Source organism: Coloeus monedula, assembly GCF_965178545.1.
Source record: "Coloeus monedula genome assembly, chromosome: 4".
NCBI lineage: Eukaryota > Metazoa > Chordata > Aves > Passeriformes > Corvidae > Coloeus > Coloeus monedula.
This window is the reverse complement of record NC_138784.1, coordinates 54599223-54626887: the sequence shown is the minus strand read 5'-3', so window position 1 is coordinate 54626887 and position 27665 is coordinate 54599223. Positions and strand designations below refer to the sequence as shown.

Below are 27665 nucleotides of genomic sequence, written 5' to 3'. Positions count from 1 at the left end.
AGGATTCTTATAATCAAAAGGTTATATGAATAGCAAAAATCTGTCTTTATTACCTGTCCTTTGGATGGATCTGATGGCAGTTCAAACAGTCCTTCATCTGTCTCCTCTTCCGATTTTCTTCTTCATGTAAGATCTCAAGCACAAAACAATGTGTTCTTCCCCCTTTTAATCTTCACCCACAGATAGTGTACAAGCTTCTTTCCTATCTTTTCCTGTTCTTTATTTGACGCTATTTTTTTGTATTACAAAGACAGCACCAAGTTTTCTTTTTATTGAAAAAGAGGACAGAAGAATTTATTTATTTTTGACTTCTGTTTCAAAAAGTCTCCCACTCTTAGACTTCCTCAAAACTTTAAATGATATACATAAAAAACCTTATCTTGTTTCTGCATGAGAAGAGAAAATGAACGATTCCCTGCCTGGCAAGACAGAAAAAAAGTCCCTGTTTTCCCTATATACTTTAGATTCTAGACAGATAAAAGCAACAAGAAGGCTGAGGCTGGAAGGCACTTCTGCAAGTCATCTAGTCCAACCTTTTACTGAAAGCAGAGCAAAGTTCAGGTCAGGTTGCTCAGGATCTTGTCCCATCAAGTTCTGAATATCTCCACAGATGGAGATGACGATGAAGAGTTTTTAATTCTGTTCAATAAAATAATCTTGCATATGATTTCTCAGAAATGCCCCAACTGGTTTTGAACATATATTCTATGTGTGTTATATGTTTTGAGTTCCTATGTAAGTCAGCAGTGACTGGGAGACCACCTGAAGTTTTTATTTATTAGCTGTCTAAAATCTGTTGTAATTACATAAACTTGTTATGAGGAAGGGCAGGGAGAGAAAGTCCTGAGAGAGCTGACATCTAGCTTTGGTTTAAGGCTAACACTTATCTTATCAACCTACTGTTAATAAACTCACTAAAACAATAAAGACACAGATTTAATTTTAACTTGCTTTACTGGCCTGCTTTAGCAATGGCTAAAGGTGATAGCTTGGAAAAATATTAATCAGAGTCAGCTATTTAAAGTCCAACATGTTTTTTGGCAGTTTCTTCAGGAAAGTTCATCTAAACAGACATCAACCATGAAGATTCTTAGCTACCTCCTGGTTTATCGAAGGTTCCTGCTCATTGTCCTCACCCCACTGCTTTTACTTCCACTTCCACTTATCATCAAAACCAAAGTAAGTGACCTGCTTGGAAAGATAATTATTTTGCACCTGTATGTAAAGACTGAGATTCCCAGACCTTTTCAGATTACCAGAATCACAGATAGTTTGAGTTGGAAGGGACCTTAAATGAATAATGGTGTTTGCATTGTGATTTTTTTTTTTTTTTTGGTCAACTCAGTGTATTTGCACAGAAATGTAGAGAAGACAGCTTCAACATAAAATTATGTACTGGATGCATGAAGATCTGAATCACATATTTGTGTTCTAACAACATCTGGACTATACTGAAAATCTTGTTCTCATTATTACTTTTTGACACTTTTAAACAGCTCTGTATGATTGGCAATGAAGATGAATTGTCAGGAAAAGAGCTGCAATTACTTTTTTGTTTAATGAAGGATTTTAAGTTCATCACATATTGTGTTGTCTGATAGGAAATGACTGAAAACAATGACCTGATAAATTCCCTCTGGTTCCTAAATAGAGAAAAATCTATGACAGGACATCATAGTCTTATTTAACTTGAAATAAATTCTGGCATTCACTAACTCTTGTGACAGCTCCAAGCTGATGAAACCGCTATCTAACAGTGTTGCTAGTGACTGTATTTGGTACAGCTCTGATGCCAGTATAACGAAATGGAATTCTGTGATGTGTTATCATCTGTGCATTATACATCCCATGTATGACAATATGTGAAAGTTTGGTTCAGAAGTCCTTGCATCACAGATAGGTGGTGGTTACAGAGCAATGTGCTTCATGCTCTCACATCACAGTTCCAGTATTTTGGTTTCCTTTCTGAGAGGAAACTCTTAATGTGGTAGGACTTAAGTGAGATGAACATTTGCTAGGTGAATGGATATTCTCAAATTGTTTCATACATAACACAGACTTCTTCCCCATAATAAATGATAGCCACTGCTGACTATGATTTAATATTGTTGTTTTCCAGTCAAAGATTCCAAGAGCCACATCATAAAGCTGTTCCTTTCCCAGTACAAACCATTTATGCTGCTGTTGAGTAATTTCATACCCTAACCAGGGGCACTAAGGGTTCCAAATCATTTTCCTTAAAAGCAGAAATATAAATTTAAAACTACAAAAAAGAGATTTCTAATACTCTGGAAGAAACTAGGTTTACTCCATCTCATTATGTTTGTCTGGGGCTGCATTTTACAGGCAGCATTGAAAGTTATTCTCCCGGGGGGGAAAAAAAAAAAGGAGAAAAAAAATAAAAAACTCCTGCTTTTCAGGAGCTGAAACAAAAAACACTTGCTAAAATTACAAGCCTTAAAAACAACAGTGGTGTTTCTTGTGAGTCTTGCATGACACCTTTTTTGTTAGATTATATCCTTGCTTTATTGATACTGATGACAAAACTTCAGGAGAGAAAAAATTTGACCTATTATTAACTGTGAGTACTCCTAGAGGCTTAAAGGTTTGCTTACACAGGCAGAATGGTTTTGATTTACAGGGATTTCATGGCCTGAGAATGCTCCAGATGACCTAGATGATTAATTGTCCTTGAAGGAATAGGCAGCTGACTTTTTTTCCCACCTTTCCTGAGTGGTAGAATTTAACTAATTTTACTATCTCTTAGAAAAAAACTCACTAGAACTATTTCACTGACTACATTTCATATCTTAGCAGGATTGTCAATAGCACACAATAAGTAGCCTAAATGCCGGTCCTTGGACTCATACTTTTTCCAGGTGTAGGGAAGTTCTCTACTGATGTAGCTGTAGTTTTTGAATTGTGATTTTTCTTTTTGCCCTAGATGATCAACTCATGTTTTTATCGGTGCCTTTTGTATTCTAGGAAGCAGAATGTGCATACACATTGTTTGTAGTTGCCATCTTTTGGCTCACAGAAGCTTTGCCACTGGCTGTTTCGGCTTTGCTCCCTGCCTTTATGTTCCCGTTGTTTGGTATAATGGGATCCAAGCAGGTAACCTTTATTTTTCTCTCTTTTATATTGTGCATATCAGGAACCAAAACTCCAAAGAATGAAATGCTTAATGTTGAAAACTGTCAGGCAAATCTATGGATTTGCTGAGTGCCAATCACAATAATTCTGACTCAAGACTTGCTCACGTGCTTTGTCTTCAGGACTTGTTCACATTTCTTTAATAATTTTTTCTACGTAGTGATTTAGTGCTTACATGCCAGTCAGTAAGAAAATGCTAGATAGTTATGAAATATCCTTAATATTATAGAGGCAGAATGTCACAATCATTACCCCATGTGCAAACCGCTGAGTGCAGCACCTCATGTCAAAGAGATGACTTCATAGATAATCATACTCTAAGTCTATGCTTAAAATTGTTATTTTATCTGTTGGATAGATAAAAAAGTAACAAAAACAACATTTCATTGGTGATTTACTATGTATGTGAGATGTGACTGATGATTTTAGGTTGTTCTATCCTAAACTTTATTTTTTATTTTATTTTAACCATATGCACTTTTGTGCATTTATTCTTGAATCATTTGGTTAAATGAATTTAACAGTTCCAATGAACTTAATAATTTAATTTTAAGCCAAAAATTTTTTTTCTTTATTTATTTCATAATATAATCTTACTGTATTTTTTTCATTAAAAATGATGACACCAAATGTTAAGAAAAATTCACAATTTAAAACAAAGGATTTACTTTCCTTTTTATTCTTTGTTTTTTCTTTTATTTCAGGTAGCATCTGCTTATTTTAAAGACTTTCATCTGCTGCTGATTGGAGTAATTTGTTTGGCAACGTCAATAGAAAAATGGAATCTCCACAAAAGAGTGGCTTTAAAAATGGTGATGCTGGTGGGTGTCAACCCTGCATGGTATGTGCTAAACTGTCTTGAAGGACAATAATACTTGTGAAAAGCTATGTATTGCAGAAATAATTGCCTACTGATTTTTCTACAGTAGAAATCCAGCCTTTCTTTTCTACTCAAACAAAGTAGATATTTAAATTGATATGACTGGTTGGTAGGAGACACTTTATAATTTTGTGGAAATCCTAACTGGAAGTTCCCTGCAGTGATTCTGTTCATAATAAGGATCGATCCTTCTGAACAAAAAGTATGATTAATTTCTGAATAATGTTGGGGTCCAGTTCCTTGATGGTCATTGGAACATTCCCACCTAATGCCTACAACATAAAATCTGTTCTATGCTGATTATTTTTCTTTCAATAGTGTTTTCAAAATTCTGGACATTCCCAAACCTACAAAAAGAGTTCAAGTACACAATGAGGGGGCAAAAAATCATAAAACTAAGCAGATGGTGGGGAGGGAAAAACACATGAACACAATATATTTACTTGTGGTGTTTTCCTTTGTCTACATATGAAAAAAATATCAAAGGATAGGAACTTCCTCAGCTGGATGAGGCGATAAGGGAAAAGAAATCACACTCTCTGCTTACTCATTATCAACATATGTCTTACAAAGTGAAAAATTTTTCTTTGCTTGCTTTACAAACTTGCAGAAAAGGTTTAGGCTGACAGATGCATCTGTCAGCGTACCAGTAAGGCTGCAGATAAGATCTACAGAGCAAGTTTAGCTTCCCAGAATACATCATGCTCATGACTTCTTGCCAGGAAGCAGAAAGGAAGAAAATGGTCAGGAAACCAGAAACCCCAGGTCTTAAAAATAGGATGCCTCTTAGGTGATTTAACTAATGAAACGTCATGGGAATGCTGAATTATTTCTATTCCTCAGTAATTTTACTGACCTAATTTTAAGTATCACATGCATTTGATTTAGTTCTGCCTCTTCTGATAGCTGGTAGCTTCCTGTTTGGAAAAATTCTCCTTACATTCTGGTTCTACTGCTTCCCATTATCTTAAGCTGTATTCTTGTGCTATGCAAGTTTAGTCATTTCAGCTTCTCTTTTGATCACTCCTAAATTCTCGACTTTTAGCTGAAAAGTTGAAAGGGAGAACACAAATGGATGGTGTGCAGTGCTAAGCTGAACACTGCTGGGGAACTTGCTGTGGACAGTCAAACCTGCAGCCAGCTGCTGATGATACCAAGAGCAACTCCGCAGACAGAGTTGTGACCCTGGGGAAGCATCCTTCATAACTAGCTCATCTCTATCACATTTCAATCATGGCAAAGGGATCATAAGACTATGATGAGATGATCGGTGAAGGAGAGGATCTACCACCTCTCAGCATGTGCTGCTCACCAGCTGTGTCCATGGCAGGGATGGTGGTGCTCTCTGTGCCCTCCTCAGCCACTCGCAGCAGACCCTGGGCAGCCTGTGCACACTGGAGCCTCATCCAGCCCAAGGCAGAGACATCACTGCAGGAGACCTCTGCATTAGAGGCCATAAAGGGTGTAGAAGTGAAAGTAAAATAGCAGGAGACTTCTGGATTCTGCATTATGTATTCTTCTGGAGAAACTGAGGTGTATCAGGAATATGTGGCCAGCAGGACCAGGATGGTGATAATCCCCCAGTACTCAACATGGGTGAGGCTACACCTCAAATCTTGTATTCAGTTTTGGGCCCCTTGCCCAAAAAAAGAAAGACATTCACATGCTGGTGCAAGTCCAGAGAAGGGCAATGAAGCTTGTGAAGGGTCTGAAGCATGAGTCTTATGAGGAGCAGCTGAGAGAGCTGGGGTTGTTTAGTCTCAGGGGGGCCTTTATCACTGTCTACAACTCCCTGAAAGGAGGCTGTAGCCTGGGGAAGGTTAGCCTCTTCTCCCAGGTGAAAAGTGACAGGACAAGAGGAAATGGCTTCAAGTGGGGCCAGAGGAGGATTAGACAATAGGAAAAATTCCTTCAGTGAGTGGTTGGTCAGGTATTGGAACTGAATGCCACGGGAGGTGATTAAGTCATCATCCCTGGAGATATTTGAAGATGTAGCAATTAAGAACATAGTTTAATGGTGAACCTGGTGGTGTTATGTTTATTGTTGGACTTGATGATCTTAAAGGTCTTTTACAGCCCAGATTATTCTATGAGCCTGTGAAGGCCTCCTGTCACTTGAGCCATGCAGTGTAATCTGCAGACTAGCAGAGAAAGGTGAATGCATCTATGCAACCTGCAAGGACTACAAAGGGTGATGAAATACCGAGTGTGCACTGCAAAGCAAAGAGTGACTTTATAGCTGGATATAATGAAATAATTATCCAAGATTCCATGCATAATATTTTTTTAACTATACCACATGGAAAATAATGCAGAAAAACTGGGGCTGAATAGGATAGAATATATTTTATTATTTTGTAATCACTTTTAGAGTCCCTCAATACAGCCCACCACATTGTACCAAATGGTCACCTGACCATCAATCCATCTAATGCTAGAAATTTACGATGAATAGTTTTAAAATACATTAGTGAGTGTCATCTGTTTTTATTTTTAAATACCTTTACAAGTTCTACTAAAATGGCATTTCTCTACAGTGTGAAAATTCATATTCAGTATGCTTATTCTGACCCGTATTTTTTGCATAAGAAACACAATTCTTCCTCAACTTCTGTCTTGAGGACCTAATCAAAAACTGCCTAAATTAATGGGTTTTGCACTACTTACTGATTACAATTTATGTTGAGTCAAGTCTGTTACTTGCTGGTCTACAGATCATTTCATCACTATGCAATTAAAATGCACAGGAAAGACAAGGTTCCCCTACTGAGAAAAAAATCCTGTTTGAAATGTTGTTGCTATTAGCTGAAATGAAAGGCTGTGAGAGACGTTTTGATGATATTTTTATATCATCATATAATGTTTACACGATTTTTATATAATTTCTATATTGGCTTCATGTACTAAGTAAACTTGACATTTTTTGTGAAGCTTCTGATCAAGGCTGGGCAAAGAACTTTACAAATTGCATAGATGTCTTCTGAGAGAAAGGTGCAATGCCACCATTCCTCCACTCAATTCTCTCATTGTGATGATGTATGGCAGGTGTTTAATGACAATGACAGCACCTTCCAACTCCAAGAAATGCATTAAAAATGACATTGTGACCTGTATTCTAAATTTACAGTCCAATTTCACCAGATATTAAATGGAATGTTTGATTTTTTCAGTCACTGATGCAATTCAGTGTATTGCGTATCTATTTGTAATAAACTTTTAAAAAGTTGAGCCAAGACCAGATTAAGGAATTTAATGACCTTCCCTTTCCCATTTAATATCAAAGATGATGTTTACTGAAGCCCAAATAATGCCTACACTTGCCTCGATGCTCTGATTAAGAACTAAGTTAACAACCATTTACTGAATTGTTAGTATTTCTTCCTATAACAAATGAACTGGTCTATCTAGAGGACTTTACAGCCTAAGTGATAACTCCAGGGTTTTGACCTAGACTGTACAGTATGAGATTAATAACATCATCAGTGCAGCCATTTTAGCTCTTGTTTGAATTTGTGACATGCATGGTGCTCTTTCTTCAAAGATGGTTCAAACAGAGTATAACTCTGTAAATAAACATCATTGCTTCTGCTTCCCTTTATAACATATTTGAACCTCTAAAATAAGATAATTTCAGTGTCTTAGATCGAGATTAATTCAAAAACGTTCTCAGAATTACAAGCTTTAAATTTTTAGTGTTTCAGCTTCTCTGTTGACAAAGTTCTCTGTATTAAATAGACTGATGATAGGAGGTGCTACTGTAGCAGTCACAGACTCTTCTCTCCTATTCCAGGCTTATGCTGGGTTTCATGGTTAGCTGTGCTTTCTTGTCAATGTGGCTCAGCAACACTTCTGCTGCTGCCATGGTGATGCCAATTGTAGAAGCTGTAGCTCAGCAGATCATCAGAGCTGAAGCAGAAGCTGATGAGCTGGAGCTGTCCTGCTCTAATGGCTCCATCAACCCAGCACTGGAGCTGGACGGTAGGCGCGCGGAGCGGTTCTATCTTTGCCACCCTCACTCAGCAGTAACAATTACAGCAAGTACACAGCAAGTACAATTAAATGGCTAGAGAAGTACTGGCACCATTATGTGCTTCACTGTGAGACTTCTCTTGGATTACTGTGTGTGAGCTCTCTCATGATCACAAAGATCAATTAAAACTGAACAGGTGCAGAAGGTGGCAGTTGGATGAGAGGAGGGGAGAAGGGAAGAGGCTGGCGTACCAGGCTCATAAAACGGCTGGAAAGAAATATGATGGCTATAGATGCGCTAAGGCTTAAATGTTAGCATAAGAAAGGAGCTCTTTAAGCCATAGGGTAATGTTGGAAGAACACTGAATCTAAGCCTACACAGCTGGATTGTAAATTAAAAATATTTCTCCTCATTAGAAGATTCAGATTCGGGGGCATAGGGGTCATGAAGGAGTAGGACACAAACCAACTGTTTCTGAGATTGGTGCTTGCAAATGTATTGATGGGATGATGTGAAGTGACTGTCTGGAATGAGACATGCAGATGGAGCCCCTCGAGTTTTACTCCCTTAAATTCTTATCTGTCTTTGCATCACTGTCTTACAGAAAATATAGGAGAATATGATAACCCAGACTGGAAAGAGAAAGAAAAACAAGCTAATGGGTAATTGTTGTTAATTTACTAAATTCTGTTCTAAGAATTCATCTAAATAGAATATCTGTTTGTTACAATACATGCCTTTTTTTTCTAGATATAACAACAGTGTGGGTAGTACTGTAAGCACGGTTGAAAAGGAAAATGAAAAAGGAAAGGAACAGGTACATAAAGTGTCATTTTATTAAGCAATGAAACTTAGTTTTAACCTAAATCTCACTTGTCTGCCACGCCTAACATGGCACAGGTAGCAATGAAGCTGGTTACATGTGAATAAGAGATATACCTGTAGTCACACACACGTACACACTTTGCTTGTATATTATTTCATTGGTTTGGTCGTCTCAGTCTATTTTACACAAGTTAAAGCAACCTCACCAGAGTACTATATAAACTCTATATATCAGGTGTGTGTATATGTATCAGTCTATACAAAGGCAGCTCTTCTATAAAGACAGATCACTGAAAGGACTTCAGGATTTGACTCTGCCTCCTTTTCCTTTACATGAATAATTGTACTACCAGTTTAACTGCGAACCAAACCACACCGCAGACAATTATACTGCCAGTAAATTGTCAGGCTCTTCTGAGATATCCTTGAGTTCTATTTTTATGCCTGCTGATGAGCCCTTCTTATATATTAATTGGTGTATATACTTTCTAAGCAGAACCTACCACCTGCTGAAGCAGAGACAAAAAGCAAAAAGGACAAATACAGTGGGATTTTCAAAGTGATGTGCTTATGTGTTGCTTATTCTGCTACCATTGGAGGACTCACCACAATCACAGGAACATCGACTAATCTGATTTTTGCTGAGCACTTCAATTCGTAAGAGACTATATTATATTATTTGTATTCTTCTTAGTCCAGAATTTTAACTTTCTTTCTTGAGTTCTCACATGGCTCCTCTAAAACACATTAGAAACCTTGCCCTTTGATTTGATATTGTTTGATTCTATTGCTTTTCTTAAATGTTTGTTAAGGTGACAAAGTGAAATTGCATGGTTGTATTTGCCTTACACAGAGAAAGTCTAAAAGTGATCTGCCAACACATGCATCAAGATGACCATTGTTTGGTTAAGTAGTACTTTACTGTTTTGGTAGCTGCATGGAAAAAGATAGATTTTTCTGAGAAGGAAAACACTACTTAGCATGAATAGGGCAGGCACTATCTGGCCATAAAGACCTGTTAATTAATTTGTAAGTACACCAGGAGGTAAGTTCAGTCTGCTTAGCAAAGAGCATCAGGAGACTTTCAAGAGGTTAAGCACTGTTGAAATGAGAAATCTGGGTCCATTAATCGACAAAAAAGCAAGTAATTTCAAACCGGTGCATTCAATGGAACAATGTTTTAAGGTTTTCTAAAACATTTTTTAATATTCCTTGTTATATTTAAGTAGAATGGTTTGAAAAGAAAATTGGCAGATTTCATTCCAAACCCCTTGAAATCCAATAGTTCTCACTGAACATCTTTTTTCTAACTACTTATTTTCAGAAACATTCCTACTCCAATTTTGAAATAGAACAAAATAAAGCACAATCCTTTTGTTGTCCTCCCCCCACTATTCCCTTTTGCACATGGTAAAATTGTTGAAGACCAGTTATTGATAATATTTGTAGTGTTTGCCTGCAAAGAGTTTACTGTTATTGGCACTGAATCACTGTAGAAAGAGAATTAATAAAATCAATCACACTTTTTCATTTTCCAGAGGAGATAGGTCTAGAAAATAAATCAGTGTGTCCTGTCCATCCTTGCTTCGGGCAAAACCTGTAGTGGATAAACCAACAACAGCAGAAAATCCAACCAGAACTGTGTAATAGATTGTTTTTAAAAATCATTTAAATTTATCACCCATTCTACCTGAGGAATATTTGCTCTGGAGATGAAGAATACGTAACTTCAATATTCAGATTACTAGAAATACTTACACACATATTCAGCCCTGTGCAAACTTATTGTAGAACTTGACCACAATAAACTATCATTTTGTAACAGAATTGGGTCTTTAGCATAAAGTTTTTAAGAGCTTGTTTTGTTGCTCATAAAGAAATTATCACACATATTTCAGGAAAGATCATAAACACTTGAGCAAGTGATGAAATGTTAAATCATTACTATGCTGATATCAGTTCTTTCCTATCTTGGAATTTTTACGTTCAAAAATGGATGTGGCTAACCATGTAATAAAAGGTACATAGCCATGTAATCAATAAACTATTTAACAGCACAATGCTCTATATTGTTCCAGTTTCACTGTCTCATCATTATTTACAGTTGCAACTCAGAACATCACCCCAAACAGAGGGTAGGGGGTTAGGTTTGGTCTCTGCTAGACTATATTTGTGATATATGTAAGCATCATAGTAAATATAGATCAAACTTAAAATTTGTACAATACTTGAGAGAGCATTTATAACAAGCATTTACAGCATCAAAACCCTATGGACTCATCAAAATTATTTTCCTTCTAGCAAGACCTGAAATGCAATAGATTGTCTAATAATTGGAAATAGTCATTAGCATCTCTATCTGGACATTTTTCTTTCCCTTCCAACTCATTTTTGCATCAAGAAGGAGGGCTGCTCAAGGAGACTTGAATTTTCTCATTTTTAGTATTAAAAGCTCTCTCAGTAGAGCTGGGAGAGCTCAAAGGAAGAGTACCTTCTGTTCACAAAGTAAATTGGAAAGCAGGCTTTTTTTACCCTGCCTTTTTGCCTATCTGGCATCAATCACATTCAACAGTAAAGCAATTTCTTTCAGAAAAACAAAGCCTTTCTCCTTTTCTTATATGCACATGGAAGGGAGATCTCTGCTTGAATGACCCACATCTATAAACAATAGATTAAGACAGCCTCAAAGAGACAAGGTGAGTGGAGAGACAATCCACCTAGCCAATGAATAGTCATGAAATTAGTAATAATAATTTTGATTTTAATCAGTTTTGAATCACTTATGGAAGTCTAAACAATACAAGTCTCATTGTTGGTTCCACTGTTGCCTTCTACATTCATTGGAACTTTTCCATTTGAGTGTATTTTCTTGTGCTAAGGTCTCATCTCAAAAAAGTCCTTTCTTTCAAATTCTGTTTCTTATAGTTCTAACAGTCCTTAGGCTGTGCATGGCCCTCCCTTGCTTACTGAACTCACTTTAGACACATCTCAGTCAGTGTCAGATCCCCAGACCTGCTGCTGATCCAGTGCTCAGATAACTGGCACAGCTGGTTCCTGTAGTGGTCATGATGACCAGGAACAGGATGGGAGGGTGAGGTAAAAGGATGCCAGAGGCCACCTCATGCTGAAGTCCACTGCCAGCCGGAAGAACTCTCCTGCAGCAGTGCTTTCTGGCAATTCTCACGAGTCTTCATTCCTTTGCAAAGCTCAACTGAACTTTTTTTTTTTTTTTTTTTTTTTTTTTTTTTTCATCCAGACGTTACCCAGATTGCCAGTGCATCAATTTTGGATCCTGGTTTATCCTTTCCATCCCCATCACAGTTATTATTCTACTTCTCTCCTGGGTTTGGCTCCAGTGGCTTTTCCTTGGGTTTGAGTAAGTGAATGGTATAATTAATAAAACTAAAGGTTACTGATATAAAAGATAATTTGTACCAGGAGTAAATATTGCATCTTAGTTTAATAGGCTCAATAGGAAAAAATGCAGCAACAGTGATTTTGCAACCTTGATTAGTATGGCTTAATCTCTGGATGGGACAATAATTTTCTAAAATAAGGATCCTGGACTATTCAGCCCAGTGTGAAAAGTCCGTATCACAAATGGGTGTACTTACTCCGTTATAATATACACACATCATCATTAATCAGTGCATGTGTGCAAGACAGAAGAATACTGAAATCTTACACATTTTTTCTGACTGGAAGAGTAATAGGCGTATGCACTTTGTTGGAGTGAGGCATTGGTTTGAATACTTGAGCAATGTCTGTGTTATAAACTGGATGACTGTATTTGTAAATGTGAGGTAAAAAACTTCTGCTTCTCCTAAATTTGTATGTGGTGGTATGGTAGGGTTTCTGTTTCTCCACAGAGCTTGGGCTTTTGTAGTTCTGGAGAGGACAGTACTTCTTTTGGGATGATTCTTCAAAGCCTTTTTCTCCATGGGTTCACTAACATCTGGAGAGATAGGTGGGACACCAATCTTCCACAGTTACGTGGCTACTTATGGTGCAAGACATGAAAAGTGAGACTAGTTTTAAGCAGACAGAATCACCCCATGTTTACCACTCTATATGTGAACATCTATTGTTTCATTTTTCTTTATTGTTTTGATAATGTTCTTTTTAACATTGTGTAAGAGTCTTGTCCAAGAATTAAGCCTTGGCTTGTAGCAAATACTCTGCTTACCAATATGTAGGCTACTCATGTGATACAAACTTTTTCATTCCAAAACAAAGTAAAGCAAAGCCATAGATGACTTTCATTAAAGAGACAGGTTATATATTTGATTGTTTCAATTAGTTCACATGATTTAAGTTTCACCCTTCCTGGGCAAATGAGCTGATCACTAAGAGGACACATTTTGTTTCTGCCTGTCAGTCTCCCACTGGACATTGTCAATTAATTCCAATATGCTCGGTTTGGTGTGTGATAAGTAGATGGGAGATACTGCATTGTAAAGTGACAATTTTAGATTTGTCAAGTGCTATTGGTAACTGGAAAGGTTGGACACTTTTTTCTATATACACTATTAACTCATCATCAATGTTGCTGCTTTACATTCCAGTTTTAAAAACATGTTCAAGTGTGGCAAGAAGAAAACAGCTAGAGAAGAGGCCTCATCACGGGTGATTCTACAGGAGTACAAGAAACTTGGACCAATTAGGTATTTCAAACTATAAATCTGCAAACAAGAGCAGGTAAATCCAAATGTGAATTCAGGAAAATTTATAATTCATTCTACTTCTGCTATAGCTACCCAGAAACTGTTACACTTGTCCTGTTCATTCTAATGACCCTTCTGTGGTTCAGCAGAGATCCTGGCTTCATCCCAGGATGGTCTTCACTTTTCCCAAAGTAAGTGATTTCTTTTGATAAACCAACAAGAACTGTACTGTGCCTTAACTACATACCTTCTTTTCTTAACAATTTTCAAACATTAAAATATCTTCTATTGAAAAATATTTCTTTCAGAAATATGCCAGGCCCAAGTTGTTGCAGACCTTTGTAGTGTATACAGAAGATAAACTCCAGCCATTTCACAGATGTATGTGTGAAATAGCTGAAATGTGTTAAAGGATAAAATAAAGTGTGTCTTAAGAGGCATTATGACTAGGTTTTAGGCTTAATCTGGTGAGGGAAAATGCATAAGTACTCCACTTTCTCATCAAATGTGAAATTTAAAGAATAAATCTGGTTAGAATTTTTTGATCTACAGCCCTTAGTGACAGAACACTTGTATGCAGGGTAGCCAACATCCCCTGCTTGGACAGCTGAAATTATGGATATAAATTCTGTCCATTCCTACATAACTCCCTTAACATCATAGTTTACCTAACACCAAAAAGTCAAAAACTATTGTGTTTTTTTGCCTTCTGCTGCAACTTCCCCAGGATCACCTGGATTTTTTTCCCTTTGTAATCACTCAGTCTTACAGCAATTCATATTACTGTGATATCTCCTTTTCTCTTGCTGTAATTACTGTTATTTCAGTTCTGTTTTTCTGTGATGAAGTTTTGAGTTTTGCTCTGGAGTGATGGGAAGTAGTTGTAGGATAGGTCCTCATTGATTTAACATTTATTACTGGATAGCCCAAAGGCCAGTGCTGGACCAGTAGGGTAATTTTCCATTTTTTTTTTCCTGTGTGTTTGTGATAAATGACATGTGAAGGCACACAGACATCATGCCTTCTCTCTTTAAATGTATTTCCACCACTTACACACCTTCCCAGTGCTCTTCCAGAAAGTCCAAGAGAGGATGTCACAAGGAATAATTGTAGCACTTCAAAGATTTAAAATGTAATACAAAATTATTTTGTCAAAAAAATACCATTAAAAAGTGTATTAATAACTAAGATTGTTTTAAAATTATTTACTTTTAATCATCAGAAAAAATTGAAAAAGAAGATTTGTTTTTTCCTTATAACAACAGCTGAGCTGATGATCATTGTCTCATATGAAACACTACACTCTTGAAAGGGTTTTGGAGTGGTGACCTAATTAAGGAATCAGCTAGCTAAGCAATCAGGCTGGATTGGTTTCTCTTCCTGCTTCCTGTTAACACCCAGTGCTCACTGAGCATTGTTTCAAGAGCTACATATTAAACTGAAAAACAGGAACTGTAAACAGCCTTTCAAATACAGGACTTAGGCTCAAATGACTTTTTCAATTCAGAGAGCCCCATATTCCTATTTGAAGCTGAAGTTATCATTATCTGAGGATTTTGTACAGTGGCAGAGAAAAACAGAATATTCTCAAAAATAAGCATGGTTCCAGGTTCTGCACAGGGATGTTACATTGTGGATGGCCTCTAATGTTGTCCTTGGAAGGAACTGCAAGCATGTGTCATATGACAATAGGCCAAATACTGCTGTAATTTGGAACAAAGAGAAACAAAGCTTTCCTTATGTACTTTAAGAGGAAAGAAAGCATTTCTTACTATTCATACTTTGCCTATTTCTAGATAGCTTTACTTTATGAATCAATTATATTAAAAGGCATAAAACCAGTAAATCAGGTTAATAGTTTCTGAGCAACATAAACTTATCAGTGAAAATACATGAGAGGGGCATAGGGTCAGCAGAAGTACAGCTGTGAGCAAGGCATATACTTAGAAAAAACCCCCAAACCAAAGAAGAGCAACAGCAAAGAACTGGGAAAAAAACCTCAGATCTTAGGAACTGTGTTTCTTTCACTATGATGTCCAAGAGGCTTCCAACAGTGCACTGAACTGCAGATTACATCTCTTATACATTTGTTCCCTAAGGCCCCTGCATATAAAATTACTCAGTGTTTTGGATTTAAGTACAGAGATAGGCATGTGCGCGCACAACTTCCTTAAGTTCATGGTTCAGGAAACAACTATAAGGAAATATTCTCCACCCTTACAGAAATCCGATAGCACTTGCTTCCACAGGGCCTTATCCCACAGAAGGCCTAAGGGAAATTCTGCCACCTGAAAAGAGCTTTGACCTTATGAAAACCCATAATGTCACTCCCAAACTAGTGAGTGAGTCCTATTAGGTGGGAAATGCACCACCCTCAGGATCTTAAACTGGAAAAGGCTGTCTGATCCTTTATTCTAACTTTCTGAAGATCATAAGAGTTACACTGTTCTGTGTGTTAAACCCAGTGAGAATTTATTTTATTAGAACCTGAATTTCCAGAAAGAAACCAGGGTTGATGTTAGGGTGACAAGTCCAGTGTAGTGGTTTGGTTCAAAATATCCATTACTTACTTATTTTCCTACTGTGAGATAAGAATTAGGAGAAAGCAAAGAAGGCACAAAACTCAAAAGAATACAAAGAAGTTTATTCACAGAACTAGAAGAAAGAAAAAAAGTCAGACTAAACCTTCAGAACACTTCTCTTCCCCCCACCTTTCTCCCTTCTCCCGCTGACAACGTAAAAAGACAACCCTTGAGATTTTTTCAGTCAGTTTACCACCTCTATAATAATCTCTCTCTCAGTTCACTTAGGGAGAGGAGTCTCTCTTGCTCATGCTATGGAGACATCTCCACAAGAAACAGTTCTCTCATGGCTTCAGTGTCACAGCAAGACAGCCGCCTGCGTTGGTTCTCTGCTCACATGTGAAAGTCCCTTCCCTCGACTTACAGCTTTCCCCAAAACTGCTTTTGAGGGTTAAGTCTTGAGCTAATGGGATACCATTTTAAGGATGAGCTGTTCAGAAGCAAAAGGTTCTCTTCACCTGTCTCTGGGATCATCTTCATCTCTAGGAACAGTGGTCTTCTTCTTCCCTGGGAGCAAGGGTCTTCATCACTTTCATCTCTCTCTGTTCAAGCTTCTCACCAGATCACAGCTACTTCAACATTTGCTTATTTCAGCACAGGTACTTTTGTTCATGGCTGTGGTTTGAACGCTCCACCCCCCCATGCTTTCATGAAATTACAACAGGTACTCTGATGTATCATAGTTCATCACCATAGCTTTACAACAGAATTTCAGCTTCTAGGTTTGAAGCATCTCTTTCTCCTCTCTTGGGATTTCAGCTCTTCCTTCTTCACTGACTTTGGTGTCTCTATGGTGTTTTCTTCACGTGCCTTCACTTTTCCCTTTCCTTTGACTTGGGAGAGGATTGATGTCTGCAGGTTACGTCTGTTCTGGAGGAAACTTGCAACACTAAAAGGGTTAATCTCACCTGGGCCTTGCAGCTAGCATTCGCTTATCGCTGTTGGTCACCTAATCTCTGCCGGGCAGCAGCCTCAGATGAATTTCGGCCACACTAGGCAAGGGCTGGCCTGGCCAAGCCACGCTGTGCAGCTGCCTGCATGGAGCAGGGCCACGGATGGAACAGGGCCTCATGGCTCCAGGGTGGCTGTCTCCTGGTGGGCCCAGCCTGCACTGAGGGGGCTGTGCCGGGTGTCTGGCGAGCAGAAGCGGCTGAGATCTCAGCCAAGCCGTGCCGTGGCTGACCCGGCCGGGCCGCGCCGAGCAGGGCCCAGCCCGGCCCCGCTGGGCCGCATCACAGGCCCCCCAGTCACCTGTCCGAAAGCCGGAAGCAAGAGAGCTTTCCCGGTTTTGTTGGCTCTTAAATGTGGACCAAAGAGGTGTGTCAAGCTTCTTAAATGGATTTAAAAAGTTGCCAATATTCAAACTAGCCAGTTGATTGGTTCTGTCGGGTCTAGAGGAAGCTGTAAGCACCTCTTTGCAAGAGAATCACTTCTGTGGCTGATGGAGCCCTCCTTAACTAAAAACCCAAACTATGCAAACCATGACACCGAGGTTCCTCAGATTTTGGAATTTGCTACTTTTCTTGATAGTCATGTCTGTTGTCAAGCTAAAAAAGACAAATTCATATATTGCTTTCTGTCTGGATATAGCTTCCAGCTATGTCATTTTGTCTTTCTCTGTTGGATTAAAAACTCTTCTGTGATAGGTGCTTTAAAAGTATATGTATCTTGTGATTATATCACCTTATAAGCTTTGCTTGATGAACTAAATGGAATGCTTAAAGCTTTGATTCAAACAAAATTTCCCATCACTCTCACCACCCATGTTCATGTTCTCAGACCCTTGTGTGCATCCTCACATATTACTGAATACTCCTTTAATATGCAAACACTGATATATCTGAAATCCCAGCAGAAATACTGCCATTTATTTATGTTACCTTCATACTTTCTTAAGAGCTACTTTTTGTACTGTCAGCAAATTTTTAATCCACATTTCTGCTGTAGCAGTATTGAGTAGAGCCCATTATTTCTAGCTTTATCAGATCCCTTTAAAAAATACATTACCTCTATCAGTTAATTTTTCTTTAAAAAAAAATTGTATATCTGTTAAAGACTAATCCTTTCTTTGCTGTTCTGCCTGCACCCATGACCTCCTTCTGTGAGTTGACAGCAGGATGTTTTAATAAATATTGTATAACACTACAGAGAGCAGCACAGGGTAAAAATGCCTGTTTCCTCCCCATCTGTTGACAGCACAGGATTACGCGTCATTTCTGCTACAGCAGTTTCCTTCTATGTCCTGGCCTAATTCCAGGCGGTAGGATATTAGCTTCAATTAGAGCAGCTCCAGGTTGGCCTTTGGCCAGGGGTTTATGAGCCTCATAAGAAACAGAAAGTTCAACACTGGGTTGCAGCTGATAACAGCTGATGTAGGCTGGGTTGGCTTCCCTCACTCTTCCTCAGATTATTGCCTGAATTAACTGTATTTTTTTTTCGTCATGGTTTATTGCTTTCTTTACTCCTAACACAAGACCACTATGTATTTTTCTCCACAGCCCTGTTCTCTACAATGATCTCAGCTGGAGTCATTGTGAGATCTCCTAAATCAACAAGTTTTTTGCTTCCTTATAGCACAATCAGATTTGCAGTTTTATAAGCAGGTAGATGTTGTATATGCAATTGTATTACAACTTGGATAAATAGGCTTTGAAAGATGTTTATCTCAAAATTTGATAATAATTGAAAAGCTTCTGTTTGGAATGGCATCGTGTGTGTGTCCTGATAATAGTTTGACTGATGGTAGGATGTTATGTGTGTCCCAAGCAGGTTTTTTGAGATTGGTGTTTTGCATCAGGAATACTAAGTTTTGTGAGCAAAAAATTGCACCCCCTACTTCAACAAGTGTAAGTGTGAAGTCCTGCACCTGGGGAGGAACAATCCCTGCAGGAAGGGGACTGCAGGATCACCTTTACAATGTTTAAAACTACGTGGGAGGGAGCAAAGAGGAAAGAGTCAGGCTCCTGGTGGAGCCTCAGTAGCAGGATGAGAGACAATGGGCACAAAATGAAACTTACGAGATCCCTCCCGAACATCAGGAAATGTTTTTTACCTGTGATGGTCACCCAGAGAGGTCGTGGATTTTCCACCCTTGAGATATTAAAAAAACTGTCTGAACATAGTCCTGGGCAGCTGGCTCTGTGTGACTCTGCCTGAGCAGAGGGTGTTGGACCAGATAACCTCCTGAGGCCCCTTTCAAACTCAACCATTACATGAAAATGCAGCAGCCTAGAGGAAAGTGACAGCATGAAGTGTTTCTGTATTTAGATCTTGCTTTCCTTCAAAACTTCTAGCAAGTCTTAAAAGAATGTAGGATAGGATCTGAGAGGAAAATATTTTCAATCCCTAGACCTGGTGCATCTGGTCCTAGGCTAAAGGCAATATATAGGCAGAATCCTCTGCCTTAGGAAACCATAAAAATATAGTAACTTTCTTTCAAAATGTATTTTCTATACAGGCAAACACTAGGAAGCAAGAGACAGAAAATATTAGAGAATCACTTCAACTTCTTTGACATCTTCATTTTGTGACAGTGCTAGCTAAAATTATGCTGGTTTTGGTGTAAATCAGCTATGCATATTGTGCTTTTTTTTTTTTTTAATTTCACCTAACAAAGCAAAGGACTCCATCAGAGTTTGGAGCATATAACAGAGCATTTTTTTTCCTTTCAGTGAAAAGTTCTGGTTCAGTACAAAACATTAAGCTGCTGGGAAGATCCGATGGGAAGTTATTATTGGACGTACTGTAGCTGAATATTTAGAAAAACATATGGTCTGAGGCTGAGAGAACAAATATATTGGTGTATTGGTTCAGAAAAATCTTACAGAAGAACTTGCAGAAAACAGAAAAAAATGACAAGGTTAAGAAAATGTTTGCTTAGCTTTCTTCAGTAAAATTTCTATTCATTTTAATGACCATCTTGACTGAAATAAGACAGACTGGGATATGTCACCAGCTAACATTGCGTAACAGACTTGGATGTGTTAAAATGGCCTTAACAGCTCAGCTTTGCACCTTGCCTGATCTTGGGGCTACTCTTTACAAGTTAGAAGGATATTGAAGCAGTTTAAGAAACAGTAGTGCAAACAGTTCTTAGGCACTGGAAATGACCAAAACAAACATGACCTTTGTGACTGTGACCCTAGTAATAACAGCCATAGGAAGATGATAATAAAGCTCTGCTGCCTTTCCTCAGCTACAAAAGCATCACCCTTTGTGGGTATGCACTGTGCTTTTTAAGGCCTCTTAAACTGAATCTATTGCAGAGCATAATTTAATTTAAATTATTAAATTTATGACTGAACTGTGAAAACTAGTTTATTAAGCATCAGCTACTCCAAAAAATCCCCCTTCCCCCAGCTTATTACTGTGTGACAAAATAACACATGCTTACTCAAGATGTTTATTTATGAATTTATAGGGTTTGCACCAAATATTTCTATAGATGTGAGGAGCTCACCTTGACTATCTGCCAGGTGCCCACCCAGCCACTTTCTCACTGCCTCTCCTCAACAGGACAGGGGAGAAAATAAGGTCAAAAAGTTTGTGGGTCAGGATAATGACAGGGATAACTGATTGCTTATCAGTTACCATCATGGGCAAACCTGATATGGGAAAAATTATTTTAATTACCAATTACAAATAGAGTTGGATGGTGAGAAACAAAGACAAAAACTAAAACCGTTTTCTCCCATCCTCTTTTTTCCTGGGCTCAATTTGACTCCTTACTCCTCTACCTCTTTCCACCACACCTAGTGGTGCAAGGGATGGGGAATAGAGGGTTATGGTCAGTCCACAGCAGGTCTTCTCTGCTAATCTGTCTTTCTCCTCTCTCCTCCCCTCTTTCTCCTGACTATATATATTTATATGGTTTTTTTCTTGTTAACTTCTCCTTAGGTATAAAGGCTATATTACGGATTCAACAGCTGCCTTAGTGATAGGCCTCCTGTTCTTTATTATTCCAGCAAAAACATTGACTAGGACGTCAAATGGAGAAAACAGTTGAGTACATTTTGATGTAGATTTTACAACAGTAAGGTATCCAAGATGCTACTGTAAATGTAACTTATTGCATTGTTTCGAGGAAAGTTGTTAAATACTAATGCTAAAGTCTTAGTAGAGGATATAAACCACTGGGATATAAAGCATCCCTGGCCTGGAAATCAGTGCCAACAATTATGCAACGTGAGCAGCAGGAGCTAGTGCTGGGCAGGAAGCTGCTACCTGCAGCCCACAGACACCAATGGAAACCACCTTTCCACTGACTGCAATGGGCTTTGAAATGGGACTGCATGGAGCAGGGCTAGGCTTATGTTTTGAAAATGTTACTGCTTAATTATAGTACCCTATAAAATTCAAAACTACATGAATTCAATGTCATGTAATTTTTCCTCTTCAAAATGGAATTTTTGTTTAAAGTATACCTCTGGCTTGTCCTCTTTATGTATTCAGCTGTGCTGCTGAAAAAAATGGGATCTGGGGGTTCACAGAGAAAGCAAGGTCAGAACCTAAATGAGTCTAAGTGAAACATCTAAGTGAAACAGCATTTGTCAGTAATCTGTTTGAATAGAGAAGTTTTATTGAGTAAATTAAACTCATTGCTATTCTACAGCTGTCTTCCACATAGGGAAGGAGGGGAAAGGGGCCAATGCTCCACTGGTAGAAACTGTCGCAGCTCTAATGTCCCCAAGCCATGACAGTTTTCCCCAGCTAAAGGTCTGCCCCAGGAAGTGCAGGTTGTTTCTGTCAGAGACTTTGTTCCTGTTACAATGAGGTTTTTGTCTTTGAATTTTTCCCAAGTACTTCCTCAGGGAGATTATTTCAAGAGCTTGTCAATATGTTTTTAAATGTTGGTTGGGGGGCTATATCTTTTTCTTATTTAATTTTTTTGTCATTTAATTTTTTTTTTCTCTAGCTGTTTTTGGTTACATGCCACTGATTACTTGGAAGGAATTTCAGTCATGCATGCCCTGGGAAATAGCTATTCTTGTTGGTGGCGGGTTTGCGCTGGCAGACGGCTGCGAGGTAATGCAATTTATAGAAGATACTGAACAAATAGCATGACCCAATCCGGAGCAATTCAGACATGCAGTGAATTCACAGCTATTCTCTTGTTTTAGCAAGTTATTCTGTAGCAATATTGAACTGGATAAATGAGACAAATATTCAAGCTGTTCAGAAAGCAGGTTTAGAGAAAAAGAAGTTCCCTATGTCTTCTAAGATTATGCACAATGATGACTCCTGTTTCTTATTTAATTTAAATCTGATGGGGGCAGGAGTTGTGAAGACACACTGTTTCCAAAGCCTCAGAGTTAATGTCACTGAGATAATTCCCATGTGGAATTACTGATGGCTACTCCAATAAATCAAGGAGGTTTAGACCTAGACTCTGGTTATGAAGCCTAATATACTCATATTACCATTCTCTGATTAAGACTCCTCTAACCATCTCAGAGATGCAAATATAAATAAATGGAATATAGTTTGCATGGGCTCCTATAGGGCACCATTGAATTACAAAAATGGTCTTAAAAACATTTGGTAGGAATATGGAAAATATTTCCGATTTTTCTCTTGTACAAAAATACTTCACAATTAGCAGATGAGTAAAGTCCTGTTATATACCATTTGCTAAATATTCCTTTCAGTGACTTGCTAAAAAAAATCATGTTCTCACATTCCTCATGCAGGTTTCAAAACTTTCTGAGTGGGTAGCAAGTAAATTGACCCCTCTAGGATCATTACCCTTGTGGCTGATTATCCTGATATCCTGCCTTATTGTCACTTCAGTAACAGAAGTTGCCAGCAATCCAGCTACCATTACGATCTTTTTGCCCATACTGTCTCCTTTGGTGAGTATAACAAGCTTATTTTTAATCAGAATCTATTCTATCATCCATATAATAATGCAGCAGCTAAAAGAAGGAGTTTTAAAAAGTCTCAACAAAATACTTCATGCAGGTTTTTTGCTGTCCTCTATTGTGCATTGGATACTTGGTTGCTTTAGGTATTTCTAACAAGAGATGCTGAAAATTTAGTAAAATTACATAAAAGTTCATTTCATTATTTAAACCCAGACAGCAATCAAGCTCCACGCTCACTCAATCCCGCACCAGTGGGGTCTTGAACAGAATTAGAAAGAGAAAAGCTAGAAAACTCATGGGTTGAGATAAAGACAATTTAACAAGGAAGGCAAAAGCCCCACATGTAAGCAAAGCTAAACAAGTAATTAATTCACTGCTTCCCATGGTCAGGCTGGTGTTCAGTCATCTCCAGGAGAGCAGGGCCACATCACATGTAACAGTTACTTGAGGTAAGAAATGCCACCACTCCAAACTCCCCCCACTTTATATACTGAGCATGTTGCTGTATGGTATGGATCTTGATCTGTTGGGGTCACCTGTCCTGACTGTGACTCCTACCAGTTTCATCCCAGCCTCCTCATCAGCATGGCAGTGACAAAAGTAGAAAGGGGTTTTTCTCTGTGTAAGTACTGCTCAGCCAGAAGAAACACATCCCTATACTGTCAACACTGTGTTCAGCACAAATCCAAAACATGCAAACCACTGTGAAGAAAATTATCTCAGAAAAATCTAGTACAGTTCAACATGTGAAAATTGATGCTGTTATTACTATTTGTGAATATTTGAAGCTCTTAAAAGGACAATTCTCTTAGGGCTTCTACAGGACTGCATCTTCAGCAAAAATGGTTAACACTGCAGGTTGTCACAAAGAGGAGAGAGGGCTAATAGATGTGCTTTGTATGTACTTCTCATTTCTTCTGTCCTTAGATCAATTCTGTCCTTTCTTATCATCTTTATCAAAACATCTGATTCTTTCTTCTTCAAAACTTACTGATTGTCTTCTAGTCTGTAAATTTTCCTATTGGCCAGCCTTGACATACACTAATGTATTTTCTCTTTCTTTCAAAGAAATTTTACTCCTCTTTTCACATAATTACAGAATCATTTAGGTTGGAAAATATTTCTGAGATCATCGTATCCAACCTTTGCCAACTAAACCATGACACTAAGTGCTCTGTCTAGTTGTTTTTTGGACACTTCCACAGATGATGACTCCACCACCACCATGGGCAGTCCATTCCAATGTTTAACAACCCTTTCACTAAATAAATTCTTCCTGATGTCCAGGAACTTTATGACCTGAATGACATTACCTGATGACCTGAACCTTCCTTGTTGCAGCTGGAGGCCATTTCCTCTTGTCCTATCACTAGTTGTCTGGGAGAAGAGACCAACCCCCACCAGCCTCCTTTCAGGGAGTTTTAGAGAGTGATAAGGTCTCCCCTGAGCCTCCTTTCTCCAGGCTGAACACCCCCAGCCCCTTCAGCTGCTCCTCATAAGGACTTGTGCTTCAGACCCTTCCCCTGATCCATTTCCCTTCTCTGGACATGCTCCAGCACCTCCATGTCTTTCTTGTAGTGAGGGGCCCAGAACTGGACAAAGCACTCAAAGTGTGGCCACAACAGTGTTAAGTACAGAGGGACAATCACTGTCCTGGCCAAATCATTGCTGATCCAGGCCAGTATGTCATTGGCCTTCTTGGTCACCTGGGCACACACTGGCTCCATGTTCAGCTGCTGTTGACCAGCACCACCAGGTCGGTCCTTTTCCAGTGGGCATCTTTGCAGCCAGTCTGCCCTCAGCCTCTGGTGCTGCCTGGCATTGTTGTGACCCAAGGGCAGGACCTGGCATTTGGTCTTGTTGAACCTTATCCATCCAGCCTGTCCAGATCCCTCAGCAGAGCCTTCCTACTCCCCAGGAGATCAACACTCCCACCCAACGTAGTGTTATTCGCAACTTTACTGAGGGCATGCTTAATCCCTTCATATGGATCATCAATAATGTATTATATACAAATTCAATGCTTTTGCTTTTTGTGCCTGTTTAATATTCTTAAAAAATGAGTTACAGGAAAAGGTGGTTGCTCATTGTTTAAAATGGCAGTTCTATTTATGTTTCACCTGTGTTAATACTAGAAATTTGTATTTCTGTATTTAATTTGGCAAATGTATCCCTTGACAGCTGTATTCTCTTTCATTTTTTGGTAGGCCGAAGCCATTCATGTGAACCCACTTTTCATTTTGATACCTGCTACCTTGTGTACTTCCTTTGCATTCCTGCTTCCTGTAGCAAACCCAGCCAATGCCATTGTATTTTCATATGGTCATTTAAATATTATGGACATGGTGAGTTTTAAGCAAAAGTTCTAAAGGGGATATTTGGCATTTTAAAAACTTTCTTCTGTGTCTTGATACATGTTTCCGCTTTCTTTTTCCTCTTCTTCAGGTGAAAGCTGGCTTGGGCATTAACATCATCGGAGTTGCTGTAGTTATGCTTGCAATCATGACATGGATTGTGCCTATATTTGATCTCTATACTTACCCAAGTTGGGCACCCAACATTCCATCTACAAATGGCACTGGGCTGTAAAAAAAAAAATTGTTTCTTTTTTTTCCCATATGTGGTGAGTCACTAAAAATGCTTTTCAGTCACCACAACGATAAGGATCTACATTACTATAAATGCTGTATTTAACAGTCCCAGAGACTGATGATCCAGTCTGAGAGTCCAATCAGGAAGAGTGCTAGACTTCTTAAAGATCATAGTTAGATCAGGTTTCTAATCTACTTCAGCTAGTCTGAATTTTTATATCTTCATGTTATGAAGGAAAAAGAAAAAAGTGCATAGGCATTATCACTGACAACTTTCCCCCATTCTCAGGGTAGCAGAACAATGAAATTTAGATTTTATTATTTCTAATACAAATCCTTGTTATGACTTATTTGGGGGTTGTCAGAGAGAATATTGGTTTTCTGTTTTCTAGATTCAAACTGTTTGAGACAGTGTTGATCACAAACAAAAGATCAGGCAGGGGACTGTCTTGAACCCATAGTTTACAGACCTGTCAAAAATGTACAAAAAAATGGAGAAGAGCAGAATGACCACTTACACAGCACTTTATCTATTAAGCACCTTGTAACCTGGAAGGAGAATGCATACTTAAGCACATGTTTAGTCTATGTCCTCCCAGGACCTCACTAAAATATGTTGTTGCTCTTGTAAAAAAAAATATTTATATATTTCTCTGGATATACATACATTGATAGATCTGAGTTGATCTGTACAAATGGAGACTAAATTATCATCATACCTCTCTGCCAAAAGTAGAGATATATCCCCTTGAGGAATGAAACCGTAAGACAGTGCTGAAGATTTAACAGTCAATCTGTCAATCAAGTTCATCTTCACCAGGAGGCTCATGATCTCTGCAGGACAGGTGGCTGTTTAAGGTTACTAGACTGTGTTAATATTGTAATGTTCTAAACACAAAACAGTGCAATGTGGTCAGAATGTAAGTTGGAGTTCAAAGATATCTTCAAATAATTATGTTCTATTTGGTTGTTACACATTTTTCACCATGAAGACTATAGCCTTACCTGTTGTGAAGATCCATGATAATTTGTAAAGAGCATGTAATTAGTCGTCTGAATGAAAACTGCATGTATTTAAATTGGATCATGCCTTGGGACATCTGTATGATAGTTGTAAACATCAATCTGTCTTTTAAAGATAGTGTCCGTTTTTCTTAAAAACAACAACAACCAAAAAATGCTTTTGTTTTTTCATTAATGGTTTACATTTATTTTAGGTAGTGCGTGTTTAGAGATGTCAGTCATGACTTCTGTAATGCCAGAGCTCAGTGTATAGCACTGTTGTAGATGTAGTTTGTTTCCTGTAGCTATTAGTTGCAGGTTCAGCTGCAGTGAATTATTAAAGAAGCACTTTTTCTTAATGAATGGTTCTCTATAAGTATTAGTGTAAGTATTGGTGCATGACACCATGCTTCTAAGCTGGATGGAGGCTGCTATCACAATTTTTTATACAGTGGCAAAATAGGGCTATACCCATCACTGGGGCAATCAGGAGCTGCCAGTATAAAATAATGTTAACTGAACCCCTGCAGTAATGGTTATCATTACGGGTACACAAGACTTCGCTAAATGAAATCAGGTACCAGAGGGAAATTCTTATACAAGTAACTAATCCAAGATACAAATTTTGGATTATATCATATGGTATTTTCCCAGAAGCATGTGCAGTGCAGGAGCTCATGGCTTCTTCAGGCCTTTGGTCCTGCAGGGATAGAGAGGAAGACCAGCAGAGTGCTCTTGCTTTAAGGTATTACCTTCCAATTCTGTCAATAATTTCCCGATTATTCAAGAGCAGTGGAAACAGTGAATCACAGTATTTCAAGTGGAAGGGATCTCAGAAGTATCCAATCTTGCTCAAAGCAAGGTTATTACTCTATTTAGACCAGGTTGCTCAGGGATTTGTCTAGTCATCTTGAAGCTCTCCAACATGAAACCCAACATAAACAATTTCCATGATTAATATTCTCCAGTGCTTTACTGTCCTTGTGGCAAAATATTTTTTCTTTAAACAAATGAGCGAACATATTAATTTTAGGTTAACAGACTCATTATTTTCCTTTTAGTTGGGATTTTTTTTACTTTTTCATGAACCATGAAAGAGGGAAGACAGTCCTCTTTGTGGCCTTATGTTTACCAC

The 27665-nt window shown here is 38.3% G+C and overlaps 1 protein-coding gene across 1 annotated transcript; it reads left to right on the top strand.

Moving 5' to 3' along the window:
• Positions 1-1080: 1080 nt before the first annotated feature.
• On the top strand, positions 1081-25526 carry SLC13A1 (solute carrier family 13 member 1; the record flags this gene model as incomplete). Its single annotated transcript, XM_082280887.1, has 15 exons — positions 1081-1179; positions 2986-3114; positions 3858-3994; positions 7824-8011; positions 8608-8665; positions 8754-8820; positions 9322-9485; positions 12085-12204; positions 13394-13492; positions 13582-13683; positions 20971-21074; positions 21989-22098; positions 22764-22925; positions 25145-25282; positions 25383-25526. 15 exons carry the CDS (start codon positions 1081-1083, stop codon positions 25524-25526), a joined length of 1821 nt encoding a protein of 606 aa, XP_082137013.1.
• Between the last annotated feature and the right edge of the window lie 2139 nt (positions 25527-27665).